At 41.8% G+C, this 25444-nt stretch overlaps 1 protein-coding gene across 2 annotated transcripts in view; it reads right to left on the bottom strand.

The window, feature by feature from the left end:
- LOC112226556 (kinesin-1 heavy chain) overlaps positions 1–18492 on the bottom strand; it is a 35941-nt gene extending 17449 nt beyond the window's left edge. For both annotated transcript variants that reach the window (XM_024390950.2, XM_024390951.2), the window contains exons 1-8: positions 18118–18492; positions 4957–5044; positions 4557–4735; positions 4172–4220; positions 2660–2715; positions 2277–2364; positions 1482–1606; positions 56–160 (exon numbers count right to left, since the gene is read on the bottom strand). In XM_024390950.2, the coding sequence (XP_024246718.1) occupies positions 56–160; positions 1482–1606; positions 2277–2364; positions 2660–2715; positions 4172–4220; positions 4557–4735; positions 4957–5044; positions 18118–18246 (819 nt within the window). In that variant the 5' untranslated portion in view covers positions 18247–18492. The remainder of the gene's footprint in view (positions 1–55; positions 161–1481; positions 1607–2276; positions 2365–2659; positions 2716–4171; positions 4221–4556; positions 4736–4956; positions 5045–18117) is intronic.
- Positions 18493–25444: the final 6952 nt, after the last annotated feature.

Here is a 25444-nt window from a genome sequence, read left to right as displayed (position 1 = left end):
CTGAATGAACACGAACCGCCAGTCATCATATCTGTCATAGTAGAGAAGTACTCACAGACCCTTCGGCCAGGGCTGAAATTACATTGCCCAGTGATGACAGAGACTTGTTGATGTTCTTGGCCTCATCCAACACGGCACCCTCTGCTCCCGTCTTGCTGACCTGGGAGGAAAGAGACAGACAGGGGGGACCTTCTGGTAAGATGGAGGACTTGAACAGTAACACTTTCTTTGCAACAGAGTCCTTAAGAGGTCTTGATAGTATATTATCACAGGTCAAGCATGTGGTCTGAATGACATTAACCTAACAATGTTAATCAGTTCTGATAATAACAACATTAGGGAACCGGGAAAAGACAGGATGGGCTATGTGCATTTGCTCAGAGATGGAAATCTTTTTTCCATTTCTACCATGTAGCAGAGAGGACTAAGTGTGAGAGAGCGAGAGAGAGAGAGAGAGAGAGAGAGAGAGAGAGACAAAGAGAGAGACAAAGAGAGAGACAGAGACAAAGAGACAGAGACAGAGAGAGAAGAGAGAGACAAAGAGAGAGAGAGAGAGAGAGACAGAGAGACAAAGAGAGAGACAAAGAGAGAGACAAAGAGAGAGACAAAGAGAGAGAAAGAGAGAGACAGAGAGAGAGAGAGAGAGAGAGAAAGAGAGAGAAAGAGAGAGACAAAGAGAAAAGAGAGAGACAGAGAGACAGAGAGAGACAAAGAGAGAGAGAGAAAGAGACAAAGAGACAAAGAGACAAAGAGAGAGAGAGAGAGAGAGAGAGACAAAGAGAGAGAGAGAGAGAGACAAAGAGAGAGAGAGAGAGACAGAGAGAGAGAGAAAGAGAGAGAGAGAGAGACAAAGAGAGAGACAAATAGAGAGAGAGAGAGACAGAGAGAGAGAGAAAGAGAGAGACAAAGAGAGAGAAAGAGAGACAGAGAGAGACAGAGAAAGAGAGAAAGAGAAAGAGAGAGAGAGAGAGAGAGAGAGAGAGAGAGAGACAGAGAGAGAGAGAGACAGAGAGAGACAGAGAGAGAGAGAGAGAGAGAGAGAGAGAGAGAGAGACAGAGAGAGAGAGAAGAGAGAGACAGAGAGAGACAGAGAGAGACAGAGAGAGAGAGAGAGAGAGAGAGAGAGAGAGAGAGAGAGAGAGACAGAGAGAGACAGAGAGAGAGAGAGAGAGAGAGAGAGAGAGAGAGAGAGAGACAGAGAGAGACAGAGAGAGAGAGAGAGAGAGAGAGAGAGAGACAGAGAGACAGAGAGAGAGAGAGAGAGAGAGAGAGAGAGAGAGAGACAGAGAGAGACAGAGAGAGACAGAGAGAGAGAGAGCCTGCTCTTGCCAGTATACCTTTATTAAGATTACATAACGGTATCTCCCTCAGCCGTCACCAGAACACGAAAGAGCAGTGTTCAGGTTTCTCTCCCCTAATATCATTGTTTATTCCCACGCCCCTGCAACAAGCTAACTCAGACGTGCGAAGGCTTTTCCAACCTTTTCACTTCCAGCCAGGTCGACGAGGTAGAGCTTTCCGCTGAGTTTCTGCTCAGTAGCAGTGTTCTCCTGCTTCACGTTGATCTGGAAGATACTGTGACTTCTGGAGCTGTGCTCATTCATATCTACAGCAAGACAACACATCTGGGATCAGCACTGAACAAGCATTTATATGGCACCCCATTCCCTACATAGACCAGAACCCTCAAAAGTAGTGCACTATAAAGGGAATGAATATACACTACAGACAGAGTGTATGATCATGTAGTATGTGGCACACTGTTTCTTATGGTATACAGTAGATTGGTTTGATGGATGAGTCAGTTACGGTAACCAGAGCTCTGACACATGCGTGAGAATAGCCTGGATGCTAGATCTGTTTGTGCTCTCTTGACAACTACTTTATGGAATTGTCATGCCATGTTTGGCGTGGCGATGCGTGACGAGTCGTTAAGAGAGCAGAAATGGATCTGGGACCAGGGTAGCGTGAGAAACCATTGAGCACCATTTCTTAAATCAGAACAAAAAGAAAATAGAACTCAATGACCTATTGAGGCGTATCAGGTAACATTACAGACAGAGGAACCATTTCGGCAAAGAATATGGCATTGAAATGGATAAGTGAGGCTCGGGGTTGGTGCTTTGGGATGCGTCCCATAAGGTACTCTATTCCCTTTATAGTGCACTACTTTTGACCAGGGCCCATACCAGAGCCCTATGGGGATTGATCAAAAGTAGTGCACTATAAAAGGAATAGGGCGCCATTTGAGACGCAGATTTGGTGCGGTCTCTTACTTGTAACTGCTACGTGTCTGTTAGATTTTCCTTCGTCGATGGTGTCCATGACTTCTTCTGGGCTGCAGACAAACCTCTCAGTGCATCCCTGTGGGCAAAAAAAAAAAACAATGATGTGACACTAGGCTATCTGATCAATTCTAAATATAATAAAATAATAATAACAATAACAAATGCCATTTCAACAAATGCTTTTATTCAGAACGACTTGCACTAGTGCGTGCGTACATATCTTCAGAGAATGTGTCTTTTCATAGGGAAAAGCTACATTAACAAGGTCAGGTGACACCTTCATGTCTGTTGTTATTAGGTGGCTGCGGTCTAACTCTGTGACAGTTGAATGGGCGAGGGGTAGTTAGTTCATCCCTGGATTGAAGCCTCACCTTGACATAGGGAACTCTGTTTTTGTCTTCGTGCACCGACAGGTTTGTCTTTGACACTGGAGAAGAGAGAAGGAAACATACATTTCATTATCCTAGTGGTCTCCAACAGGTCGATCGCCAGCTACCAGTTGCTCGCAGCCCACCTACGAGTAGCTCGCCAAACAATTCTAAAAGTATATGCAATATTCACGTGTTCCACCGCAAACTGTCATAAACAAATCTCACATATTAGCTTAAAAAGCCAAACCTAACACGCTATTTGCCAAATCATTTCCAGCCATATTGCCACCGTCTGTCTGTGTGGTGCGCACGTTTGCCTGTCACTCCGTGTGTGGCCAGTTGATGTGATAACTATCTTGTGTGCAGACAGAAATACTTCCCCAAAACCTTCTCAATTAAATGTTAACTGCAAAGTAGGATTTACCTGGCAGTTAGTATTTCGTTTATATCTGATATTTGCGAACTTTGCTATGAAATTAGCAGCAGCGTTACTAGACCAGCACATTAGACTGCACATTCCGTACTCGCTAGATGCGCAATTAAAGGGGAATTACACAACAACAAAAATATTGAAATGTGTTAGTGTTCTTCCAGACCTAAAATAAAATGGTATTCGAATATGATTTAAGCATTGACATGGACTCAGAACATACAATTTTGTTGCCTCTCTATGAATAATTGTAATTTTGAGAGTGAAAAACCAATATACAAAAAAAATATATACAAAATAATTTGGGTGAAAAAAAACTATCACAGATTTTATAGGGCCCCCCTTGAGAGTTGTTTATTAACCATTATTTTACTAGGTATATTGACAGAAAACACTACTTTCTCATGTACACTAAGGACCCGGGGAAGAGTTCCAGGAGAGAGAAAAAAAATGTTGCTCATGACATGTTGATTTCTTTTTTTAAGTAGCTGTCATGCTAGAAAAGGTTAGAGACCCCTGAATTAGCCATTTAAGTATCCTTGACAGCGTTTACACAGGCAGACTAATTCTGACTTGTTTCCACTAATTGATCTTTTGACCAATCAGATCAGCTTTTTTGCCAATAATTGGGGAAAAGATCAGAATTGGGCTGCCTGTGTAAATGCAGCCATAGCGTGTGAAGAAACCTCATGCTGAAACTGGGTGGGGAGAATTTACATAATGGCAGATCCAGATACAGCATATTAACGTACCAATATGCAGATATTCTTTCTTTTCAGTCAAAAAATTAACTGAATATTCATTCCAATATCAGTAACATTTTCACTCTTTTCCTCTTTCAATATGCAAATTTTCATTCATTAGATAAGCTCTATGTAGCCTTTCAACAGATCGTTATGTGAACTAGCCAATTATCCACACTACTGTAGCATGGCCACGAGCCAAAAGGAGAGGCACGCTATACATTGTGTGTTCCAAATGGCACCCCATTCCCTATGTAGTACACTACTTTTCACCAGAGAGCCTTGGTCAAAAGTAGGGAAACGGGTGCCATTGGGACAGTGGCTCTGCCTGGGACATACCATCCAAGAGGTCCCGAATCTTATCCAAGTAAATTTCAAAATACGAAACCTGGAAGAGAAGAGTCAGCTCTTATTAGCAGAGATCCCACATAGAAAAAAAAATCAATAGGTTTTAATAACTTGTTAAGTGAAGTGATTCTACGGAGTGTCTTTGAACTAGCTGTGGCAATTCAAGGTTAGCATGCTGCCTATGGAGAGTAGGAAGAGTTGTTCTAATTGGACAGAACAAATCTGCATCCCAAATGGCACCCTATTCCCTACATAATGCACTACTTTTGACCAGAAACTATGGGCTCAGACAAAAGTAGTGCACTATCTAGGGAAAAGAGTGCAATTGAGGAGGCAAGCAGGGGGATGTATTTGTAGAGTACTAACCAGTACCTACCTTGATGTGGAACTCCAGGTTCTCGTCCATGGAATAGATGTAGTTAAAGATGTCCTGCACTATCCTGGGGATGATCCCCATTCCATCTGTGTCATGTAGGTTACCCTCCATTGTGTGTGTTTTTCCGGAAGATGTTTGTCCGTATGCAAATATTGTCCCGTTGTACCCCTCCAGAACATCTGAAAGAAGAAGACTACTTTATTAATTCGTACAAACAGATATGTGTCTTCTGTACTCAACCCCTGTCACAGAAATACACAAAAAGAAACCAAATAGACAGCCAGAAGGCAGTAGTCACTGCAAAGTTACTCCTCTTTCTCCTCGGGTTTGTGCATGGACACATTAACAAAACACCTACAGTAGGGAGAGTGTTCATAAACAGTGAATGAGGAGAGCTCACCTTTGACGATCTTCTGGGCGCAGGCGTTGTATACTTGCTCCTGTGTCGTACTGGGCTGGAACACTCTGTCAAACTGGAACGGTTTGCTCTGAGAGAGAGAGAAAGAGAGAGAGAGATTAGAGAATGAATTTAACAACTTGTCTGACATTCAATTTAAAACACAGCTTTAAAATCAAGATGAAGCCCACATAAAGTGTGCCACAGTAAGGGGCTATACCATCCAAATGAGCTAGCAAAAAGGTATCAATCTGCTCTCACATGTACACCCAAGACACACAGCTCTCTTGGACAGAAAACGCTCATTATAACCACCAACAAATGCAACACCCCACCACTCTGTTAAAACAACGCCATGATCAACTCCACACACACACAGCCCAATAAACCCCTGGTGAGCCTCCACGGAATGTTAACCCATGCTACGTCCCAAAAGGCAAGCTATTACCAGGTAAAAGTTTGGACACCTACTCATTCCAGGGTTTTTATTTATTTAGACTATTTTCTACATTGTAAAAAAAATAGTGAAGACATCAACACAATGAAATAATCATGTAGTAACCAAAAAGTGTTAAACAAATTGCATTTTAGATTTTAGATTCTTCAAAGTAGCCACCCTTTGCCGTGGTGATGGCTTTGCACACCATTGGCCTTCTCTCAACCAGCTTCATGAGGTAGTCACCTGTAATGCATTCAAATTAACAGGTGTGCCTTGTTAAAAGTTCATTTGTGGAATTTCTTTCCATCTTGTGTTTTGACAAGGTAGGGGTGGTATACAGAAGACAGCCCTATTTGGTAAAACAAGTCCATATTATAGCTCAAACAAGCAAAGAGAAGCGACAGTCCATTACTTGGAGGTCAGTCAGACATGGAGGTCAGTCAACGCGGAAAATTTCAAGAACTTTTCAAATTTCTTCAAGTGGAGTCGCAAAAACCATTAAGCGCTATGATGAAAATGGCTGTCATGAGGACCGCCACAGGAAAGGAAGACCCAGAATTACCTCTGCTACAGAGGATATGTTCATTACAGTTAACTGCACCTCAGATTTCAGCCCAAATAAATACTTCAGAGTAACTGACACATCTCAACATCAACCTGTTCAGATTAGACTGCGTGAATCAGGCCTCCATGGTCGAAATGCTGCAAAGAAACCACTACTAAAGGACACCAATAAGAAGAAGAGACTTGCTTGGGCCAAGAAACATGAGCAATGGACATTAGACCGGTGAACATCTGTCCTTTGGTCTGATGAGTCCAAATTTGAGATTTTTGGTTCCAACCGCCATGTCTTTGTGAGACGCAGAGTAGGTGAACGAATCACCTCCGCATGTGTGGTTCTCACCGTGAAGCACGGAGGAGGAGAAGTGATTGTGTGGGGGCGATTTTCTGGTGACACTGTGGGGTGATTTTCTGGTGACACTGTCTGTGATTTATTTAGAATTCAAGGCACACTTAACCAGCGATACACCATCCCACTTAGTGGGACTATCATTTGTTTTTCAACAGGACAATGAACCAAAACACATCTCCAGGCTGTGTAAAGGCTATTTGACCAAGGAGAGTAATGGAGTGCTGCATCAGATGACCTGACCTCCACAATCACCCAACCTCAACCCAATTGAAATTGTTTGGGATGAATTGGACCGCAGAGTGAAGGAAAAGCAGCCAACAAGTGATTAGCATGTTGGAACTTCTTCAAGACTGTTGGAAAAGCATTCTTTATGAAGCTGGTTGAGAGAATGCCAATACAAATAAAGAAACACCCTGGAATGAGTAGACGTGTCCAAACTTTTGACTGGTACTGTGTATACAGTATTAATCTCGGTTAACCCAGAACTATAATTTTCATGTTCATGTTTACGGAGTCTGTCCACAAGAGATATAGCGAGCTGGTCAAAGTAGTGTAATATATATGGAATAGGGTGCCATTTGGGATGCAGAATAGTGCTGTGGCTCTCGTCTCCCCACTCCCACAGCTCTGGGCTTCAGCTCTGGCCTAATGAGCTAGGTAGCCTACATCAAATATGGTCTGTGTCCCAAATGGCACCCTATTCCCTATATAGTGCTATGGTAAAAAAAAAAAAGTAGTGCATTATGTAGGGAATAAGGTGCCAATTCGGAGGAGAGCTGTGCGGAGGGAGAAAACAAAGCACATACCATTCTAATGATATGGCAATAATGGACATAAGAATACATTTAAAAAGTCAACCACAGAGGGTATTAAACTGAGTGGTTCAAGCCCTGAATGCTGATTGGCTGACAGCCGTGGTATATCAGACCATATACCATGGGTATGACAAAACTTTATTTTTACTGCTCTAATTACATTGGTAACCAGTTTATAATAGCAATAAGGCACCTCAGGGGTTTGTGGTTTATGGCCAATATACCACGTCTAAGGGCTGTATCCAGGCACTCCGCGTTGCGTGCATAAGAACAGCCCTTAGCCATGGTATATTGGACATATACCACACCCCCTCGTGCCTTTTTGCTTAATTATAGGCACTTTGGTGGTTCAGCTTGAAGAACTGTATAAAGTGACTCAGAGTCGGAGTGCTGATTTAGGATCAGTTTAGCATTTTTCATCATATTTATTAATAAGATTAAATGGACAGGGTGGACCTGATTCTAGATCAGCACTCATACTCTGAAATGCTTGACAGATAAGGCCCCAGTTCGGTCTGTGCAAAAACCTTCCTCTCTCCCCCTTCCTATCCACCAGATGGACATGAACCATTCAGACACAGCCACGTCGGACTAGACCATTGGCCTGATCTGGGGGCAGACCAGATCGTCTCAGTGCCCTTCCAGCAGTAATTATCAGGATGAATGAAAACGCCTAAATTGGCTACAAAGTGTAAATAGGATAATTTTGGTCATAAAGTCAGTCTCAACCAAAAGTGAGTTTTGTAAATGAGTTCGTCATGACATACTGGAAGGTTGGTTATGGATTACTTTTTTCAGTGACGGCCAATTGCCCAGCTGCCATGTGGATGTTTGTAGTCAAGTCTGTACATGATATGGTCCAACGCATGCACATTTTGCTTGGCTAATAGGAGTGAAAATTGACTTCCATAAAGTCTATGCAAAATTCCAATGCATTTCAAAAATATTGTCAGATGGCCAAAAATGGATTACATCTGACGCAGTCACTTCTGCTGCCTGTCAACCATCAAACCACTGGTGTTGGTTAGCTAAGTAGATAGCTGGTACGAGCTTGCTAGTAGCTACTTTTGGTTATACAACATGATTCGATAATGCTAGCGGGCCAGGCTAGTTTATGATACCACAGATGAATGGGGAATGATACTGTCGCTCGTTAAATCTATCAAACTAACGTGTAATGTGATGTAAGAGGAAGATGTGCATAACTCACATTAGGGCAGGCACTTGGATGCTAGCTAATAATAGGATGTAGACCTCTCTTTAAATAATCTTTAAACTCAAATTGGCTAGCTAACATTAGCTAGCAAGTCAACTAATTTCAACTTGGACAAAGATATAACTAACTCGGATTTGCAAGTTAGGTAGTTAGCATTTGGGGGTTTCGTCTGCTAACCCAAAACAACATGCCTGTTCTCAAAGTTTAAAATGTATTTTGTAAGGATGGTAAACTACAAATATAGCTCAGGCAGAAAATAACAAAAATATCAGCAAGCATTTTGCACTCCCGAGTGGCGCAGGGGTCTAAAGTCACTGCATCTCAGTGCAAGAGGTGTCACCACAGTCCCTGGTTCCATTCCAGGCTGTATCACATCCGGCTGTGATTGGGAGTCCCAAAGGGCAATTGGCCCGGGGTCGTCCAGGTTTGGCCGGTGTAGGCCGTCATTGTAAATAAGAATTTGTTCTTAATTAACTGACTTGCCTAGTTAAATAAAGGTTAAAGAAAAAATAAAACAATTCAGCAACTTACACAGCTGGTTGCATAGTAACGGCGTCAGCGTCACCGGGCCTGAATCTATTCTGTAACTATACAGTCCCTTTATTAGCATATAAATTAGTTCCAAAGTAGTGAATGTTAATTCTCTTGCAATTGGTTATTTGAGTGATGATATTTTACTTCATTCACAGGCAACGTACAAAACCTGGTGTATTTGATGTTCAGCAGCATCATGGGAACCCCTTTACCATATCATGAGCTGTAACAGAAGGCTGAGGCCAGACACTAGTCCAGCTTCAGAATGATGGAGCACAATTGAATCAGGTTGGTCAAATTTCATATGGTCAAAAGGTCAAAATACTATCTGTCCTGAAATTCACATAACCACAATGTAAATCAGTGCTGTGTGTATAGAGTGCCTTGGGAAAGTATTCAGACACTTTGATTTTTTCCCACATTTTGTTACGTTAGAGCCTTATTCTAAAATGGATAAAATACACACAAAAATCCTCAGCAATCCACACGCAATACCCCATAATGACAAAGCGAAAAGAGGTTTTAAGAAATGTATTTGACAGTGCACAGTTGACAGTGCATGTCAGAGCAAAAACCAAGCCATGAGGTCAAAGGAATTGTCCATAGAGCTCCAAGACAGGGTCATGTCGAGGCACAGATCTGGGGAAGGGTACCAAAACCTTTCATTGAACATTGAAGGTCCCCAAGAACAAAGTGGCCTCCACCATTCTTAAATGGAAGAAGTTTGGAACCACCAAGACCCTTCCTAGAGCTGGCCGCCCGGCCAAACTGAGTAATCGGGGAGAAGGGCCTTGGTCAGGGAGGTGACCAAGAACCCGATGGTCACTCTGACAGAGCTCCAGAGTTCTGCTGTGGAGATGGTTGTCCTTCTGGAAGGTTCTCCCATCTCTGCAGCACTCCACCAATCAGGCCTTTATGGTAGAGTGGCCAGACGGAAACCACTCCTCAGTAAACGGCACATGTCAGCCCGCTTGGAATTTGCCAAAAGGCACCTAAAGGCCTCTCTGACCATGAGAAACAAGATTCTCTAGACTGATGAAACCAAGATTCAACTCTTTGGCCTGAATGCCAAGCATCATGTCTGGAGGAAACCTGGCACCATCCCTACGGTGAAGCATTGCGGTGGCAGCATCATGCTGTGGGGATGTTTTTCAGCAGCAGGGACTGGGAGACTAGTCAGAATTGAGGGAAAATGGAACAGAGCAAAGTACAGAGATATCTTTGATGAAAACCTGCTCCACAGCACTCAGGACCTCAGACCAGGGAGAAGGTTCCCCTTCCAACAGGACGACCCTAAGCACACAGCCAAGACAATGGAGTAGTGGCTTTGGGACAAGTCTCTGAATGTCCTTGAGTGGCCCAGCCAGAGCCTGGAAGGTTCTAAATTAACAGAGTAAAAACTCACAGTCGATTATTAAAGATCAAACCAAGTTTATTCATCCAATAGGTCAGGCAGCTGAACAGACAAAGACATGTTCCCACCAGCACAAGTATACATACCCCAATTTAGGTGAAGTTTCATCCTTCCCTCTAAACATTACAGCTTTATTGCTAGGCAGGAAGTTAAGTGATGTGGGTAATAAACTGTTCCTTCTCCCTTAATGTGACCTGACCTTGGCCCCCATTCCTCACTCATCCATAGCTCTCCACCCTTATCAACCCTTATTCCGAGTGGCGCAGCGGTTTAAAGCACTGCATCTCAGTGCTAGAGGCGTCCCTACAGATTGTAGTTCAAATCCAACCGGCCGTGATTGGGAGTCCCATAAGCGGCGCAGAATTGGCCCAGCGTTGTCTGGGTTAGGCTTTGGCTGGGGTAGTCCGTCATTGTAGTTAAGAATTTGGTCTTAACTGACTAAATAAATGTTAAATAAATAAACAAAAATTAATTGCCTTTCCTCAGTACATTCCAAGCCACTGGCTCATATCCAACCTTAATTGACTACACCATATACATTCCTCCTACAGATAACCATTAACTTCTGGTGTAACAACCAGTGGCCCTTATCCTTTCCATAGAACACCTCATGATTAACAATATTTCAAGTTTAGAAGTCAGAACCAATCGAACATCTCTGGAGAGATCTGAAAATAGCTGTGCAGCAACGCTCCCCATCCAAACTGACAGAGCTTGAGAGGATCTTCAGAGAAGAATGGTAGAAAAAACTCAAATACAGGTGTGCCAAGCTTGCAGTGTCATACCCAAGAAGACTCGAGGCTGTAATCATTGTCAAAGGTGCTTCAGTGTGAACAGAATATTTCTGTTTATATTTTTTCATAAATTAGCCAAAATTTCTAAAAGCCTATTTTTGTTTAATCATTATGGGGTATTGTGTGTAGACTGATAAGGGGAAAAAACAATTCAATCAATTTTAGAATAAGGCTGTAACATAACAAAATGTGGAAAAAGTAAAGGGGTCTGAATACTTTCCGAAGGCACTGTGTTACTTGTATGGTGTAAGGAGGTGCCCCCTTCCACTGTGCCAACAGATTACACCTGTGCCCGAGTGAGTAATGCCCACAGAAACAGAATAATTCAATATTAAACTGATTATGGCAGAAAGCTGACTATGGCATTAGTCATTCTATTTATATTGTAAAGCCAACCATGCTATGAATCGGGATCTCTGATTGGCTGTGTTCAACTGTGTATTTACTGTTGGCTTCCATGACTGTATGGTGACAGTCCTTCTCTGTCTCCCTCCGTGATATAGGAGCTGAAGTTGGGCTCCTTCATGACCAGTATCTGTGACGATAGGGGCCTGGAGCTGATCTACGCTGCCATGCCCATCAGATGTTTCCAAACAAAAGGTGATTACTAATGAAACGGTACATCACGAGTGTTTAGTAATATCACTCTTTCGATACATGTCACTCATCAACTCTTCCTCGTTTTTCTACAGATGGGCAGGTTGAAAGACAGGTTGAAAGACAGGTTGAAAGACAGGTTGAAAGACAGGTTGAAAGACAGGTTGAAAGACAGGTTGAAAGACAGGTTGAAAGACAGGTTGAAAGACAGGTTGAAAGACAGGTTGAAAGACAGGTTGAAAGACAGGTTGAAAGACAGGTTGAAAGACAGGTTGAAAGGGTTGAAAGACAGGTTGAAAGACAGGTTGAAAGACAGGTTGAAAGACAGGTTGAAAGACAGGTTGAAAGACAGGTTGAAAGACAGGTTGAAAGACAGGTTGAAAGACAGGTTGAAAGACAGGTTGAAAGACAGGTTGAAAGACAGGTTGAAAGACAGGTTGAAAGACAGGTTGAAAGACAGGTTGAAAGACAGGTTGAAAGACAGGTTGAAAGACAGGTTGAAAGACAGGTTGAAAGACAGGTTGATACTGAGACCTTGCACTCAGCATTACAATTACAAGACAGCCATTACATTTTGTATTTTGTTATTATTGAATCGAATGGTACCATCAGTGGGTGGGGCCCCTGTGTATTCTTCAAACATATCAGGGAACGCCTGTCTTATACAGGACAGGAAGGCATAATATTTGCACATTGTTATGTTAGCAGTACAGTTCTACAGTATTATGTGAAGTAGGGTGTATTCAACATGGAACTGTTACACTTGAAAGTTATCAAAATACTTTGTTCATGTCTACATTAGTTCAGCAATTTCACTCTTCTCATATCACTGTAGGCTACTGACAAAGCTTCCTCCTTAGATGTGGCCAAATAGAATGCCATTCTAGTTCTGGTTAGACCGCTGAAGTTGTAGTCTATACACAACTTGTTTTTATTTGCTAGGTAAGTGTACACATACTGTCTTTAAGCACATCAATATGATATTTACAGCATAGAATGTTTTGTCTTTGTAACATGAACATAGGTTTTTAGTTGATAAATGTATTTACACTCAAACTGGGCAATGTCTGGGCAATGTCCACATGTAGCCTACACTGGTTGTAGGGGTGAAAGTAGTTTTGGGATTTGTCCCCCTGGAAAGATCAAACAACGTACTTGAGAGACGAGATGAGAGACATCTAGCCAGTTATAAAATATGTTGTAGGAAAGCTGAGCTGACTCAAGACCGGGCATTCAACTCGCAGTTGATACGATTTCCATAACGTGATGAAACTAAGTTGCAAGCTACTTTCGTAGCAAAGTGTTGTAGAACTAGTGTCTTACACATGAGACACCCCGAGAATCTCCCTGACGATAGGTACTTATCACAGTGGGAGGCCTTTCTTTCACTTGCTAGAACAAAAGCTGTACCTGCTGCGGGCCAACCCAGAAGCGATGAACCTGCCCCTTCTCCTTGTAGAAGTCCAATGCTAATCAGTAGCCGCCAACTTGACTTTGAGCCAATCAGAGCGCACAAAACCCCACGTGGGGAACCAACAGGAGTGACACTTTCTTTTAATGTGGCATTTGTTTCATATATCCACGGTTAAATGTCATGAGCCAGTCACACTTCATAGGAAACGTATTTTTTAATTTATTTTTTATTTACCCTTAATTTAACTAGGAAAGTCAGTTAAGAACAAATTCTCATTTACAATGACGGCCTACCAAAAGGCCTCCTGCGGGGACGGGGGCTGGGATTAAAAAAATAAATACAATAAATATAGGACAAAACACATCACAACACTACATAAAGACAGACCTAAGACGACAACATAAGTCAGAAAACCATAACATGGTACAAACATTGGGCAATGGGATGGTAGCTAAGTACACAGACAATGCACACAACACTAAATTCCTCCAAGCTAGCTAACCAGTCTAGCTACTATTGACATAATTATTCACAATGGATTAGTTTCCTTGAAACAGCTTCCGAGTGAGTGCAGTGTCCTTAGCTAGCTAGCGCTCTAGCTATATTGTGCTAGCTAGCGAATATGATAACGTTAGCTAGCTGGTTAAACATTTGGCTATGGACTGGCAGTATGGAAAGTGAATTAAATCGTTTCTTCGTCATCTTGCTAGGTAGTTATCTAACTTTGGCTATCTGGCTAGTATCAATAAAGGCTTTCTACAAAATAGCAACATTAGCGCAGCTTGCTTGTTAAGGTTAGTCACATGATTTCTCAATTTACAGTACATTTGATGATCAGCTGTGCAGCCAGACTTATTTGTCATTCCTTTTGCCTCGTCCCTCTCAACCATACCATTTTTAAATTCCTCATCAAACCACAGGGATTTAACACTTTTTACACTCATTTTCTTAATAGTTGAATGCTTATTGGTAACTGGAATAATCAATTTCATAAAGGCATCAAGTGCAGTTTCTGCTTAGTCCATATTACACACAACAGACCAGCAAATGTTCTTTACATCTTAGTAAAGATGTAACCAATACATATGGATGATTTAATTCCTGTGCTGTTTTCAAATACCCTGGTAGGTTGACTGATAACCTGAACCAGGTTGCATGCTGGTTACAGTTTGAAGCTTGTGGACAGCTTCATGAAAACCGGTCAATATTTAGGTCACACAGAAAATATACCTCTGTTGTTATCGCATACATTTTCAAGCATTTCACACATATTATCCAGATACTGACTGTTAGCACTCGGTGGTCTATAGCAGCTTCCCACAAGAATGGGCTTAAGATGAGGCTGGTGAACCTGTAACCATATTACTTCAACAGCATTTGACATGAGATCCGTTCTAAGCTTTACAGGAATATGACTCTAAATATAAACAGTTATCTGCCTGGCATCACCTGACCTACTGGTCAGTCACGAGACTTGACACTTAAAGTTCAGCCAGACACAACATAGCCAGACTGGGGTTGCGTCCCAATTGTTACCCTATTGGTTATAGTGCACTGCACCCTATATCGTGCAGAGCCTGGTCAAAAGTATTGCACTATACATGGAAAAGGGTGCCATTTGGACCAAACTCATGACTGCCACTGAAGCCGAGTAATGTAGCTGTACCCATAACATCAGGTCAGCCAGGCCCCTTACTAACAGTACAGCCTGAGCACAGCCCCCAGTTCAAAGTCATCCTGAGTCTGGAAGGCAGTGCCAGTTACCTCCACTACACTGCAGCCGGAAACAATGATTACTCAGTGATAATCATGATGACACAGTGAAACCATTGTTTTAGTATTTAGAAGTGATCTCTTTCACGCATACTACTACTGGCTTCTTGGTTTTCCACCCTTGAGGCAAATCTGATGTCTTGAATGTACAAACACTTCTAATCAATAGGCCAGTGATACATCCAAGATCACTCAGAGAGCAAAATAAATAGCCGCAGGGGTAGCTAAGGGGTTGAAGTACAAGTGCTTTAGCAACCCCCCACCCCCCATAGACTATCTGCTAAGCAATAGCATTGGTAATAACTGCCTGAATAGTAGGCTACTCCCAGTTACAATCCTCTTCCCCTTCTCCTCCTGCTGTTAGTTTCCACTGCTAAAGCTAAAAGTAGCACACTCTCATGGTGCTGTGTGTTGAAGGTGGGTTATGGGTAGTCTGTTGTAAGCACAACGGTAGCATCAGTGGAGGTCATTGTACTAATCAATCAATCAAATGTATTTGATAGTCCTTTTTACACCTCTAGGCCCAGATTGAGATGTGGAGTCTAGTTACACAACCAGATAAGCCTAAACTCAGATCCTACAACTAGCTGATAATACGCTGGGAAAGTGATGTCACAAGCCCTGAAAATGTAAACAAAACAAGCACTGGAGACAATCATCACCTTCTAAATCTATTTTATATTACAAAACACTATATTATTATCTTCCAACTTGGATGATGGGACTAGGGCAGCTTGCCTGTTTTGACAGATCAGATCCACCCCTGGCCCAAATATATCCCTACTGAGCATCCCTTTCAGTAGCCAATAGCCATGATGACATATAGTAGGCAATAACTGCCAAAGGTCTGTTGATCTTGAGTGTGTTTTCCATGAATTATGCAATTCTTCATTCAGCCTCAAAATCTAGGCCGTCCTAGGACTAGGCTATACCAAAGTGTGTTATTATTATTTATAAACTGGGTGGTTTGAGCCCTGAATGCGGATTGGCTGACAGCCGTGGTATATCAGACCATATACCACAGGTATGACAAAACTGCTTTTTACTGCTCTAATTCTGTTGGTAAACAGTTTATAATAGCAATAAGGCACCTCGGGGGTTTGTGGTAATATGGCCATTATACCACGAAGGGCTGTGTCCAGGCACTCTGCGTTGAGCACAAGAACCACCCTTAGCCGTGTTATATTGACTACACCCCCTCGTGCCTTTTTGCTTAAATAGTGCACTACCTAAATGAAAACAAGAGACACTGACTGTGTAGGTTGACGGTGAAGATTTGTGAGGACACACTCGGTGCAAATAAGTTACTGAACTACAATTTATTTCTGTCAGTAAAAAGCTTTATAGCCTTAATGATGTTGGCTTTGGTGAGGCATGTCCAGTGCATCAAAGTCCATGAGAAACAGGAGGATATCTTGTGGTGAAAATATAATATTTAACCATCCTTTTTCATGTCTATTGCTTTACTGTCAATTTGAGGAATAGTCCAGTTATTTCTAACCTGGTTCTGTTGGAGTTACTCTGTTCTTTCATTGTAAAGTTAAAGCTCTGTTTGAACAATGACAAAGGAAGGTTATTCCTCATATCGTTCTTATTCTGAGGGCCTGTAGCGCAAATATGGAAATATGGCATTATATGGCGAGTACATTGTTTTATCTTTCAAACCCATTTATTTTCCCATTAAATAAGGAATGAAGGCCAGGCCATTTTCTTAATAGTTGAATGCTTATTGGTAACTGGAATAATCAATTTCATAAATGCATCAAGTGCAGTTTCTGCTTAGTCCATATTACACACAACAGACCAGCAAATGTTCTTTACATCTTCAACATAGGAATCATTACCAAACCTCTTGTATGATCTTTTATACACAATATTAGGCCCAGCCTTTGTCACTTTGGTTTTGCTAGATATGGCTATTATATTATGATCATTACATCCGATGGGATGTGGATACTGCTTTAGAGCAGATTTCTGCAGCATTAGTAAAGATGTGACCAATACATATGGATGATTTCATTTAATGACGTGCATAGTTTTTTCTTTCAAACAGATTTCGCCATTAAATAAGGAATGAAGGCCAGGTCTGCTGTTTGAAAACATTCTAAGCACCACATTGTGTGGAAGGCACTTCCTTCTTTTGGCATAACAAGTGTGCATCTTGAATGGCAGAAGTAGTGCACTACACAGGGAGCCATTTGAGATGTACACAATGTTTTACATTACAAGATGACTAATTAGGCCAAAGAATCTATTTACTAATGGACCAGTGGTGTAACTGTAACCAGATATGTTCAGAGATAACTAATGTAGCCAAGTACAATAACATGATTACGAAATGTATTTGTCTACATCATGTTAGAAACCCATTTTAGGCTACAGACTATGAAATGAATCAATTCTAGCTACAAAACACATGCACTGTCAGTGGTTATAAATGAACGAAATGTATTGCATCTGAATTCTGCTCTTGATACAGTCACAGTGCTGTATTGAGCTGTGTTCTGTATCCCACAGCAGTCTTGTTTGACTAAATTAACTAGGGTCAGGGGGCATCATCATCATAGCTCGCTTGTCAGTGATCTTGTTGATTAAATAGTTAATATTAGCTAGTCAAATTCTGAAACATCTTTGCTGCTGGGTGTAGCTAACGTTAGACCAACTAGTTAATTTGCCATTGCCAGTTCTACTGGCCTAACTCCTAGATAGCTTTCAAATCATAGCAATGCTTGAAATTGCTAACGTTAGATAAATTAACGCAGTACCAGCAGATTTTGGGTGTTACCTCAAAAGATGTGCAGTTATTTTGAAGGCAACGTGTAGTTAGTTACATGTTGTTAGCAGATAACGTTGGCGCTAGTGTAGTTAGCTGCCGTTAGCAAAGGCATAGCAAGCAGTTGGCTGCCATTGTTGTTGTTTAGTGACAGCTGACTGGCTAGCTAGCCGATACGGCAAGATTAACTAATCACGTCGACTATAGTCGACTCGCCAAATCAGCGAAATACAGCTAGCTACTTATACACACTTGACTGGCCACCAATTGTTAGCCAAAAATACTGTCCTGATCGGCGATGGTGTGGGTAAGCTAGCCTACAACTAACGTTAGTGCAAAACATAGCTGATTTGGGTGGACAGGTATGTTAGCCAGCTAAGCTAACTAGCTACTGTTCTGACACTGGCCGATCACCAGTGGCGCAGCGCACTATCGATGGCACTCGCTTGCAGACAAATAAATAGCTATGGCAACCAACTTACCCCGACGACCACATGGTCTTCCCCTTGAAACTTTGGGATGTATTTGTCCCCTCTGGTCACCTCTGAACTATTCAAGGGCCTGAAACGGCACATCACTTTGATGGTGCACTCCGCCGGTACGTCGGCCATCTTCCACGATTTGCTGATAAACTCACAATACAACACAGTAGATCCTCGTTCTAGAGCCGACCGAGCAAGTAAGGGCGGCCCGGCCCCATCGGTCCCAACCTGAGACCAGAATGGGTTCAGATTTTCAACAGTGAATGGCTATTTTCTTCTAGGATTGTGCTAAATCACTTCCTCTCCAATATTGAAGACATGATATCAATGGATCACAGGCTTGCGCACACTCTCCGTCTGTGTGGGACACATAACAAATTACGTCCCTCTAAATCAGGGTTCCCCAATAGTCGGCATTTTATTTGGGCCCCCAAAGTTTTCTGATCAAAACAAAACTATTACATATTTTTTTCTTGGACATAACACTAAAATCACCAGGAAATTAGGTCAAACTGATTTTCGTTTAGGAAATCTGTTCCCAAGTAATCAAACGCATAAATAAAGACATATGTGATCATATCCCAGGTCAGAAATTATACTGTTTTCGTCAAATACTGATTGGGAATATTGTGGGCAATTTTCAGTGTACAATTGATTTACAACTACTGTATGTCAGCCCACGGCTGAATGTAATGGGGACCCCTGCCATAAATCCCCAACACTCCCTCTGAAGTACACTATCCTTATTGGCAAATGTATGTTTCTGCAAGTTTTTACCATTGACCTATATAAGTTCATATACTATGGCAATAGTCAACCAATATACTATTTGTTGAGATCAGTTATTACTTAGCTATCACTCTTTCATGAAGCGATAATATGGCATTTTCTTGATGGCAATACATGGTTATTGATTATTCTATATTCCCTCTGATGATGAACGATGGTAGTCTATGAGTTTAATTTTCATTAAAAGCAAAGATATGGGATATAGATACATGACATTATTTTCCACATCTTTCCTTATTGACAGACCCAATAAGTTTTAGCACTGTGTCCTCGTCATCATCCCTGTATAAATGTATTTCAATCTGCCTAAACTAAACTAAACTTCATGGTGAAGGAAGTGTCTGATGAACACCACCAACAGAGGTGGACATCAGACACTTTGAACAGACTTTGTTGAATTCAGCTCAGACTAAAAGGTCAATCATTTAAAAAATGCTAAATATGAAACGCTTACTTATGTTTGTCCTCTGTAGTTGCGTCTTATCAGGTGAATGATAATGGCAAGTAATCAGCATTTTAACATTACTAGATTTGGTAGACAGTTTCATTATTTTGACCTCCCCAGATTTCATTGGTGCAGAAAGTGTAAACTCTAACATTTAGCTAGAAAGGTACCGTTATCTTGGCAGCATAGAGAAGATTGTGCTGTTGTAAGCAAATTTTCTGCACTTCTACACATTTTCCATTGAGCTGAGAGAAAAAATACACAGTGTTGAAGCTCATTTCTACATAGTTTTGAATGGAGCTCAGCGACAATTTTGCTATTTTAAAGCAAATTTCCTGTATTTTGCCATGGTTAATGTTGCTCCTCTCTCATAGTAGAATGCACAAGGCAAAAATTCTCCGTTTTTGGAATTTTCTATTCTCCCTGACTGTCTAGCTTTTATTTGATTGGTAGTTCTCAACTAGAACTAGAAGCACAAGCATTTCGCTACACTCGCATTAACATCTGCTAACCATGTGTATGTGACAAGTAAAATTGGATTTGATTTAGTTCTCAAATATGGTATTATTTAAAATATATATATAGTTCAATATCTTTTCTGCATGCTTTCTATCTGGTTTTGGTACTTTAAGTCGACAAATTGTTTTACCATCATGAAAATGACAACTTAGACATCATGCTTTCATTTAAAATGGTCAAATGAAACCAAAATAGCTGTTTGCAATAGCTTCTTAGCGAAGAGCAATTTCTCAATCAAGAATTTTGCTAGGACTGTCTGGGAGTGATTTGAGTGAGGATGGGGAAACTGACAATTAGCTGTTATTGGCAGAGAGGCTGGAACTCTTTCTTATTGGTCTATTGACTAATTTACTGCATGGCGATGTCACCAGGGAAGGCCAAAACTCACTCCCACCAAAATAGTCTGAATAGTCTTCTCAAACAGCTTTTACACATAATTTTCACAGTATTATTCCAGTCTCATAGCGTGGAAATATATTTAAAACACAGGAAAGTCACGTTTTTGACTGCACTGGGCCTTTAAAATAGCTCAACTTGGCCACCAAAGAGTTATTTTAAATCTCAAAATTCAAGGTTTACTTTTGTTCTACCTGGTCTGTAAAGTGTAGTCCCAATATTACATAATTGATGCATCCTTGACTAGGCCAGTGTTTTTTTTTAAGGCTCTCAGTCTGGCTTTCAACTTACTCTTGAAAGTTGTAATAGTAGAAAGCACAAGGTGAAATTTCAAAATTGGGTAGTGCATCATCACTACTCCTCTTGTCATTGCATAACTTAGGGAGCTATTTATAACTTGTCAGAAAAGTCTAGATCAACTAGCCCATGTCAGCTAACGTTTTTTAGCCCATAGATTTTGTAGCAATGTTCGAGTTATTCAAATATCACATGAATGCATATTAGTCATGGCAATGTATAGAATTGCAAGAAAATTTGCTTTAAAACTGCTACATTTTCTTTGCACCCCATTGTCAAAATGTGTAGAATTACAGGAAATAAACTTTAAACCTGCAACATTTTCTCTCAGCCAATAAGAGGGGTGTGAAGAGTTTGTGTTTGAATAGTGCTTGTGTCCATAGAAATGGGGGGCACGAGATGTTCCCCGATGCTGGAAGGGGGACTGAGTGAAAAGGTTTGGGAACCCCAGGACTAGGCTACCAGTTACTAGTTCCTACGTTAGACAAACTAAAAAGGCATGTTTTAGCATGCAGTATATTACGAAATCCCACATTTTTGCTTATTCATTTCACACACTTGCTTTTACGGAAAAAATATGAATTGCAACATGTACGTTTAAAGATACATCATTAAAAAAAAAGAAGGGACTTATGGACTTCTGTTATTATGTTATTACCATCACTGCAGGTGGCACAATTCGCTAAAGCGGTTGACATGAAGTTGGCAGGGTACATACATTATTGGTTCGTACCCCCTCTTGAATCATGCGTTTTTGTTAAGGATAAAACTGTTCACTGCTGGTCCTCGATAGCTAAACAGACTGGTACCCAGGCTAACATTCCACTCCTTGTACTCTGTGTCCCAAAGAGACTTGCCTTTCGGTAATTGGCAACATTATGCAGCTGTATTTTGTGCGTGATCACTGATTGGTTGTTGAACATAACATGAATAATTCCATGGCAAAATGTAGAGCTTCAAGCTGTTAGCTAATCAAGTTGAGATATTTTGAGGTTTCAAAGATCAGATGTTCTGGGGTTGGAATTGCAGTATGTATTTAGTTAGAAAATTTAGACATGAGCTAGCAACTTTTGACTGACTGGTATCATTTGGACAAAAAAAATGGTTGTTAAGCAACCAGACTCAAATTTAATCTGTAGAGAGTTCCAATTAAGGCTGCGTTCCTAAATTCACTCTGGCTATCTACTCCTATTTCAGAGCACCCTCGTCTGAGTGTGCCAGAGCGCAGAATAACTGATGAATTTACAAACGATCAATACCCGTTGAATATGACCAGTGTCAGTAAACTTTGGCATAAAAATGTAATTTAATTGTTGCAAGCAACACAGTTAGTCACCAACATTCTGCTAGGATATGAATCCTGAATATGTGGACAACTACAAATACCTTGGTGTCTGGTTAGACTATAAACTTTCCCTCCAGACTCAAATTAAGCATCTCCAATCCAAAATGTAATCTAGAATCGGTTTCCTATTTCGCAGCAAAGACAATCCTTCACTCATGCTGCAAAACATACCCTCGTAAAACTGACTATCCTACCGATCCTTTGACTTCGGGGATGTCATTTACAAAATAGCCTCTAACGCTCTACTCAGCAAATTGGATGTAGTCTATCACAGTGCCATCAGTGTTGTCACCAAAGCCCCATATACTACCCACCACTGCGACCTGTATGCTCTCGTTGGCTGGCCCTCTCTTCATATTCGTCGACAAACCCGCTGGCTCCAGGTCATCTATAAGTATTTGCTAGGTAAAGCCCCGCCTTGTAATTATTATTTTGCCACAATGGCCTATTTATTGCCTTACCTCCCTAATCTTACTACATTTGCACACACTGTATATAGATTTTTCTATTGTGTTATTGACTGTACGTTTGTTTATTCCATGTGTAACTTTGTGTTGTTTGTGTCACACTGCTTTGCTCTATCGTGGCCAGGTCGCAGTTGTAAATGAGAACTTGTTCTCGACTGGCCTACTTGGTTAAATAAAGGTTAAATAAAAAAATAGGGCGAGTAAAATGGACAGAGTGAGGTGTTCTCTCATTTGTGTCTGGAAGTAGCTAGCAAGCTAGCCAACGTTAACCAGTTAGCTTGGTTGCTTGACTGCCATTGTGAGTTCAGAACGCTCGGAACAACCCTACTCCACCAAACGCTCTGAATTTAGGAATGGACAATCTGACAACTCTGACAAGCTCTGAATTAACGCACTCTGAGCGCACTCTGGCACTCCAGATTGAATTTACGAACAAGCCCTTAGTGATTATGCCAGAGAAGCCCGTGTTTGGAGGATATTGGCACTGGTGTTGTTATTTTCGTTGAGGTCCAGCAAACTGTGCCAATATATCCTCCGAACACCGGCTTTGAGGGCATTATCACTTTTTTACAACGGGTAACCAACATGTTCAAATAATGATTGACATATTTTCATTAAAAAATGTTATTTTGATGGATTTATTCATACTATTTAATCCTTCCACAAGATATAGTCCCGACACAAATCTAGGGTTGCCACCTAAGCCGGCTGGTCATTCGTTCTATCCGTTCTGGCCCTGACCTAGTCGTTCAGTCATTTTGTTCTGTATCTATGGACGTGACACAGTCATTCACTCTAAATGTTCCATTTATCACATTTCAGGTAAGACCCAAATGCAGACTGTGTCAAAGTAACAATGTTTATTACAGCAACAGGGGAAGGCAAATGACAGGTCAAGGCAGGCAGGGGTCGATAATCCAGAGTAGTGGGGCAAAGGTACAGGACGGCAGGCAGGCTCAGGGTCAGGGTGGGCAGAAAATGTCAAAACCGGGAAACTAGAAAACAGGGACTATATCAAAGACAGGAGCAAAGGAAAACCGTTGGTAGGTTTGAACGAACAAAGCAAACGGGCACAGACAGACAGAAAACACAGGTATAAATACCCAGGGGATAATGGGGAAGATGGGCGACACCTGGAGGGGGTGGAGACAAGCACAAGCACAAGCACAAGGACAGGTGAAACAGATCAGGGAATGACAGTACCCCTCCTTTAGGGATGCCACCTGGCGTCCCACCTGGGTGCATACCTGGTTGAGTGGGGTGCCAGCGTTGGAACTCAGATGAGGCCTGGGTCCAGGATGTCCCTAGTGGGGACCCAGCACCTCCCCCCGAGGCATAACCCTCTCAGTCAACCAGCTACTGGAATCCCCTGCCCCCAGGTCGAACCTTCAGGAGACGTCTCACCTTGTACGCCGGTTGGCCGTTGATGAGATGGGGGAGAGGGCTGGGCTTTGAAATAGGAGACAAAGGGCTGTGAGATATGGTTTTAATTCTAGACACAGACCAGGAAAGGGAGGAAGTATATGGAGGGTACGTGGTAACAGAGGATGAACAGCAGAGGGGCTAATGAACTTGGAGTGGGGGGGAAAGATCTCGGCTTCCGGGGGTGTAGCCATGGGGCTATAGTGGAGTGCCAGTGCATCTGGCGTGACCTTCGTGGACACCGGTCGGTGCTGCAGAAGCGAAGTGGCCCGGGCCTTACTGAACCCCTCCCGGAGGTCCTGGTACTAGTAAGAATGTTTATTACAGCAACAGTGACAGGCAAACGACAGGTCAAGGCAGGCAGGGGTCGAAAATCCAGAGTAGTGGGGCAAAGGTACAGGACTTCAGTCAGGGTCAGGGTGGGTATAAAAGGTCAAAACCGGGATACTAGAAAACAGGGACTATAGCAAAGACAGCAAGGGAAAACCGCTGGTAGGTTTGAATGAACAAAACGAAATGACACAGACAGACAGAAAGAGGTATAAACACCCAGGGGATAATGTGGAAGATGGGCGACACCTGGAGGGGGTGGAGATAAGCCCAAGCTCAAGCACAAGGACAGGTGAAACAGATCAGGGCGTGTCACCATTGCCATACTGGCTGGCAACGTTCTTGTCCCTTGCATGCTAGCTAGCCAACTACAGCTAACTTACAGTCACGTAAAAAGTGCAGCCAGAATAACAGAAAAGTAGCTGCATTTACCTTTTGTTTAAGCTGTTTTCTAGTGACATCTATTTATTTGGATAATGAGGCACGCTTTCGCCTGGCATAGAAAATGTGCTCACTTGTCAGTCCACTGTTCTTCAGAGGTGCAAGCCAACAACACAGCTAACACAATCACTTCAAACTGAAGCTGGAAAGTTTTTTTGTTTTACCTTTTTCCAATTGACATTTCTTTGTATATATCCATAAAAATGATGCAAGCTGATTCATGATTTCGACGGGCTGAGAAACACTGCCTGCCTGCCCGCCTGTCTCTGTCTCTTCCCGACTCCTGACAGGTTCATTACTAGGGGACAGCTGTAGATCGAATTTGAATATTTGTCACGCCCTGACCTTAGAGCTTTTTTATGTCTGTAATTTGGTTTGGTCAGGGTGTGATTTGGGGTGGGCATTCTATGTTCCTTTTTCTACGATTTTCTATGATCTACGATCCCTTTCCAGTACAAGACACACTAATGTCACACACAGATGTGAGCGACTCTTTGCTGCAGTAAGAAAGCCATCAGCATCTATCCTTTTGGATGCAGCAGTTGTTAGCTAGATTGTGAATGCTTATTGACATAGGCTGGCAGCCATTTTTAATAAGTATTTTTGAAGTATAATGCAGTTGATTTGCGATGTTGACAAAGACATAGTATGCAGGACATTCATACGAGCCATGAAATCCAATTACAATCCAAAAGTAGTGTGAAATGCACTCATAAGCAACATGTAAATAAAGGTGTTTTTGCTGGCGTTCAATAAGAACTCCCCCTTGTTCTGCCACCAATTTGCACGCATCACCCTCGTGCAGCAATGCTTGCAAACACAGAAAGGGGTCTCTATTGGAGGATTGATGTGAGGGTTATCAAATTAGGATCAAAT

Source organism: Oncorhynchus tshawytscha, linkage group LG28 (assembly GCF_018296145.1).
Source record: "Oncorhynchus tshawytscha isolate Ot180627B linkage group LG28, Otsh_v2.0, whole genome shotgun sequence".
In the NCBI taxonomy this organism is placed as follows: domain Eukaryota; kingdom Metazoa; phylum Chordata; class Actinopteri; order Salmoniformes; family Salmonidae; genus Oncorhynchus; species Oncorhynchus tshawytscha.
The sequence above is the reverse complement of the archived record's forward strand: the minus strand, read 5'-3'. Positions and strand labels throughout refer to the sequence as shown.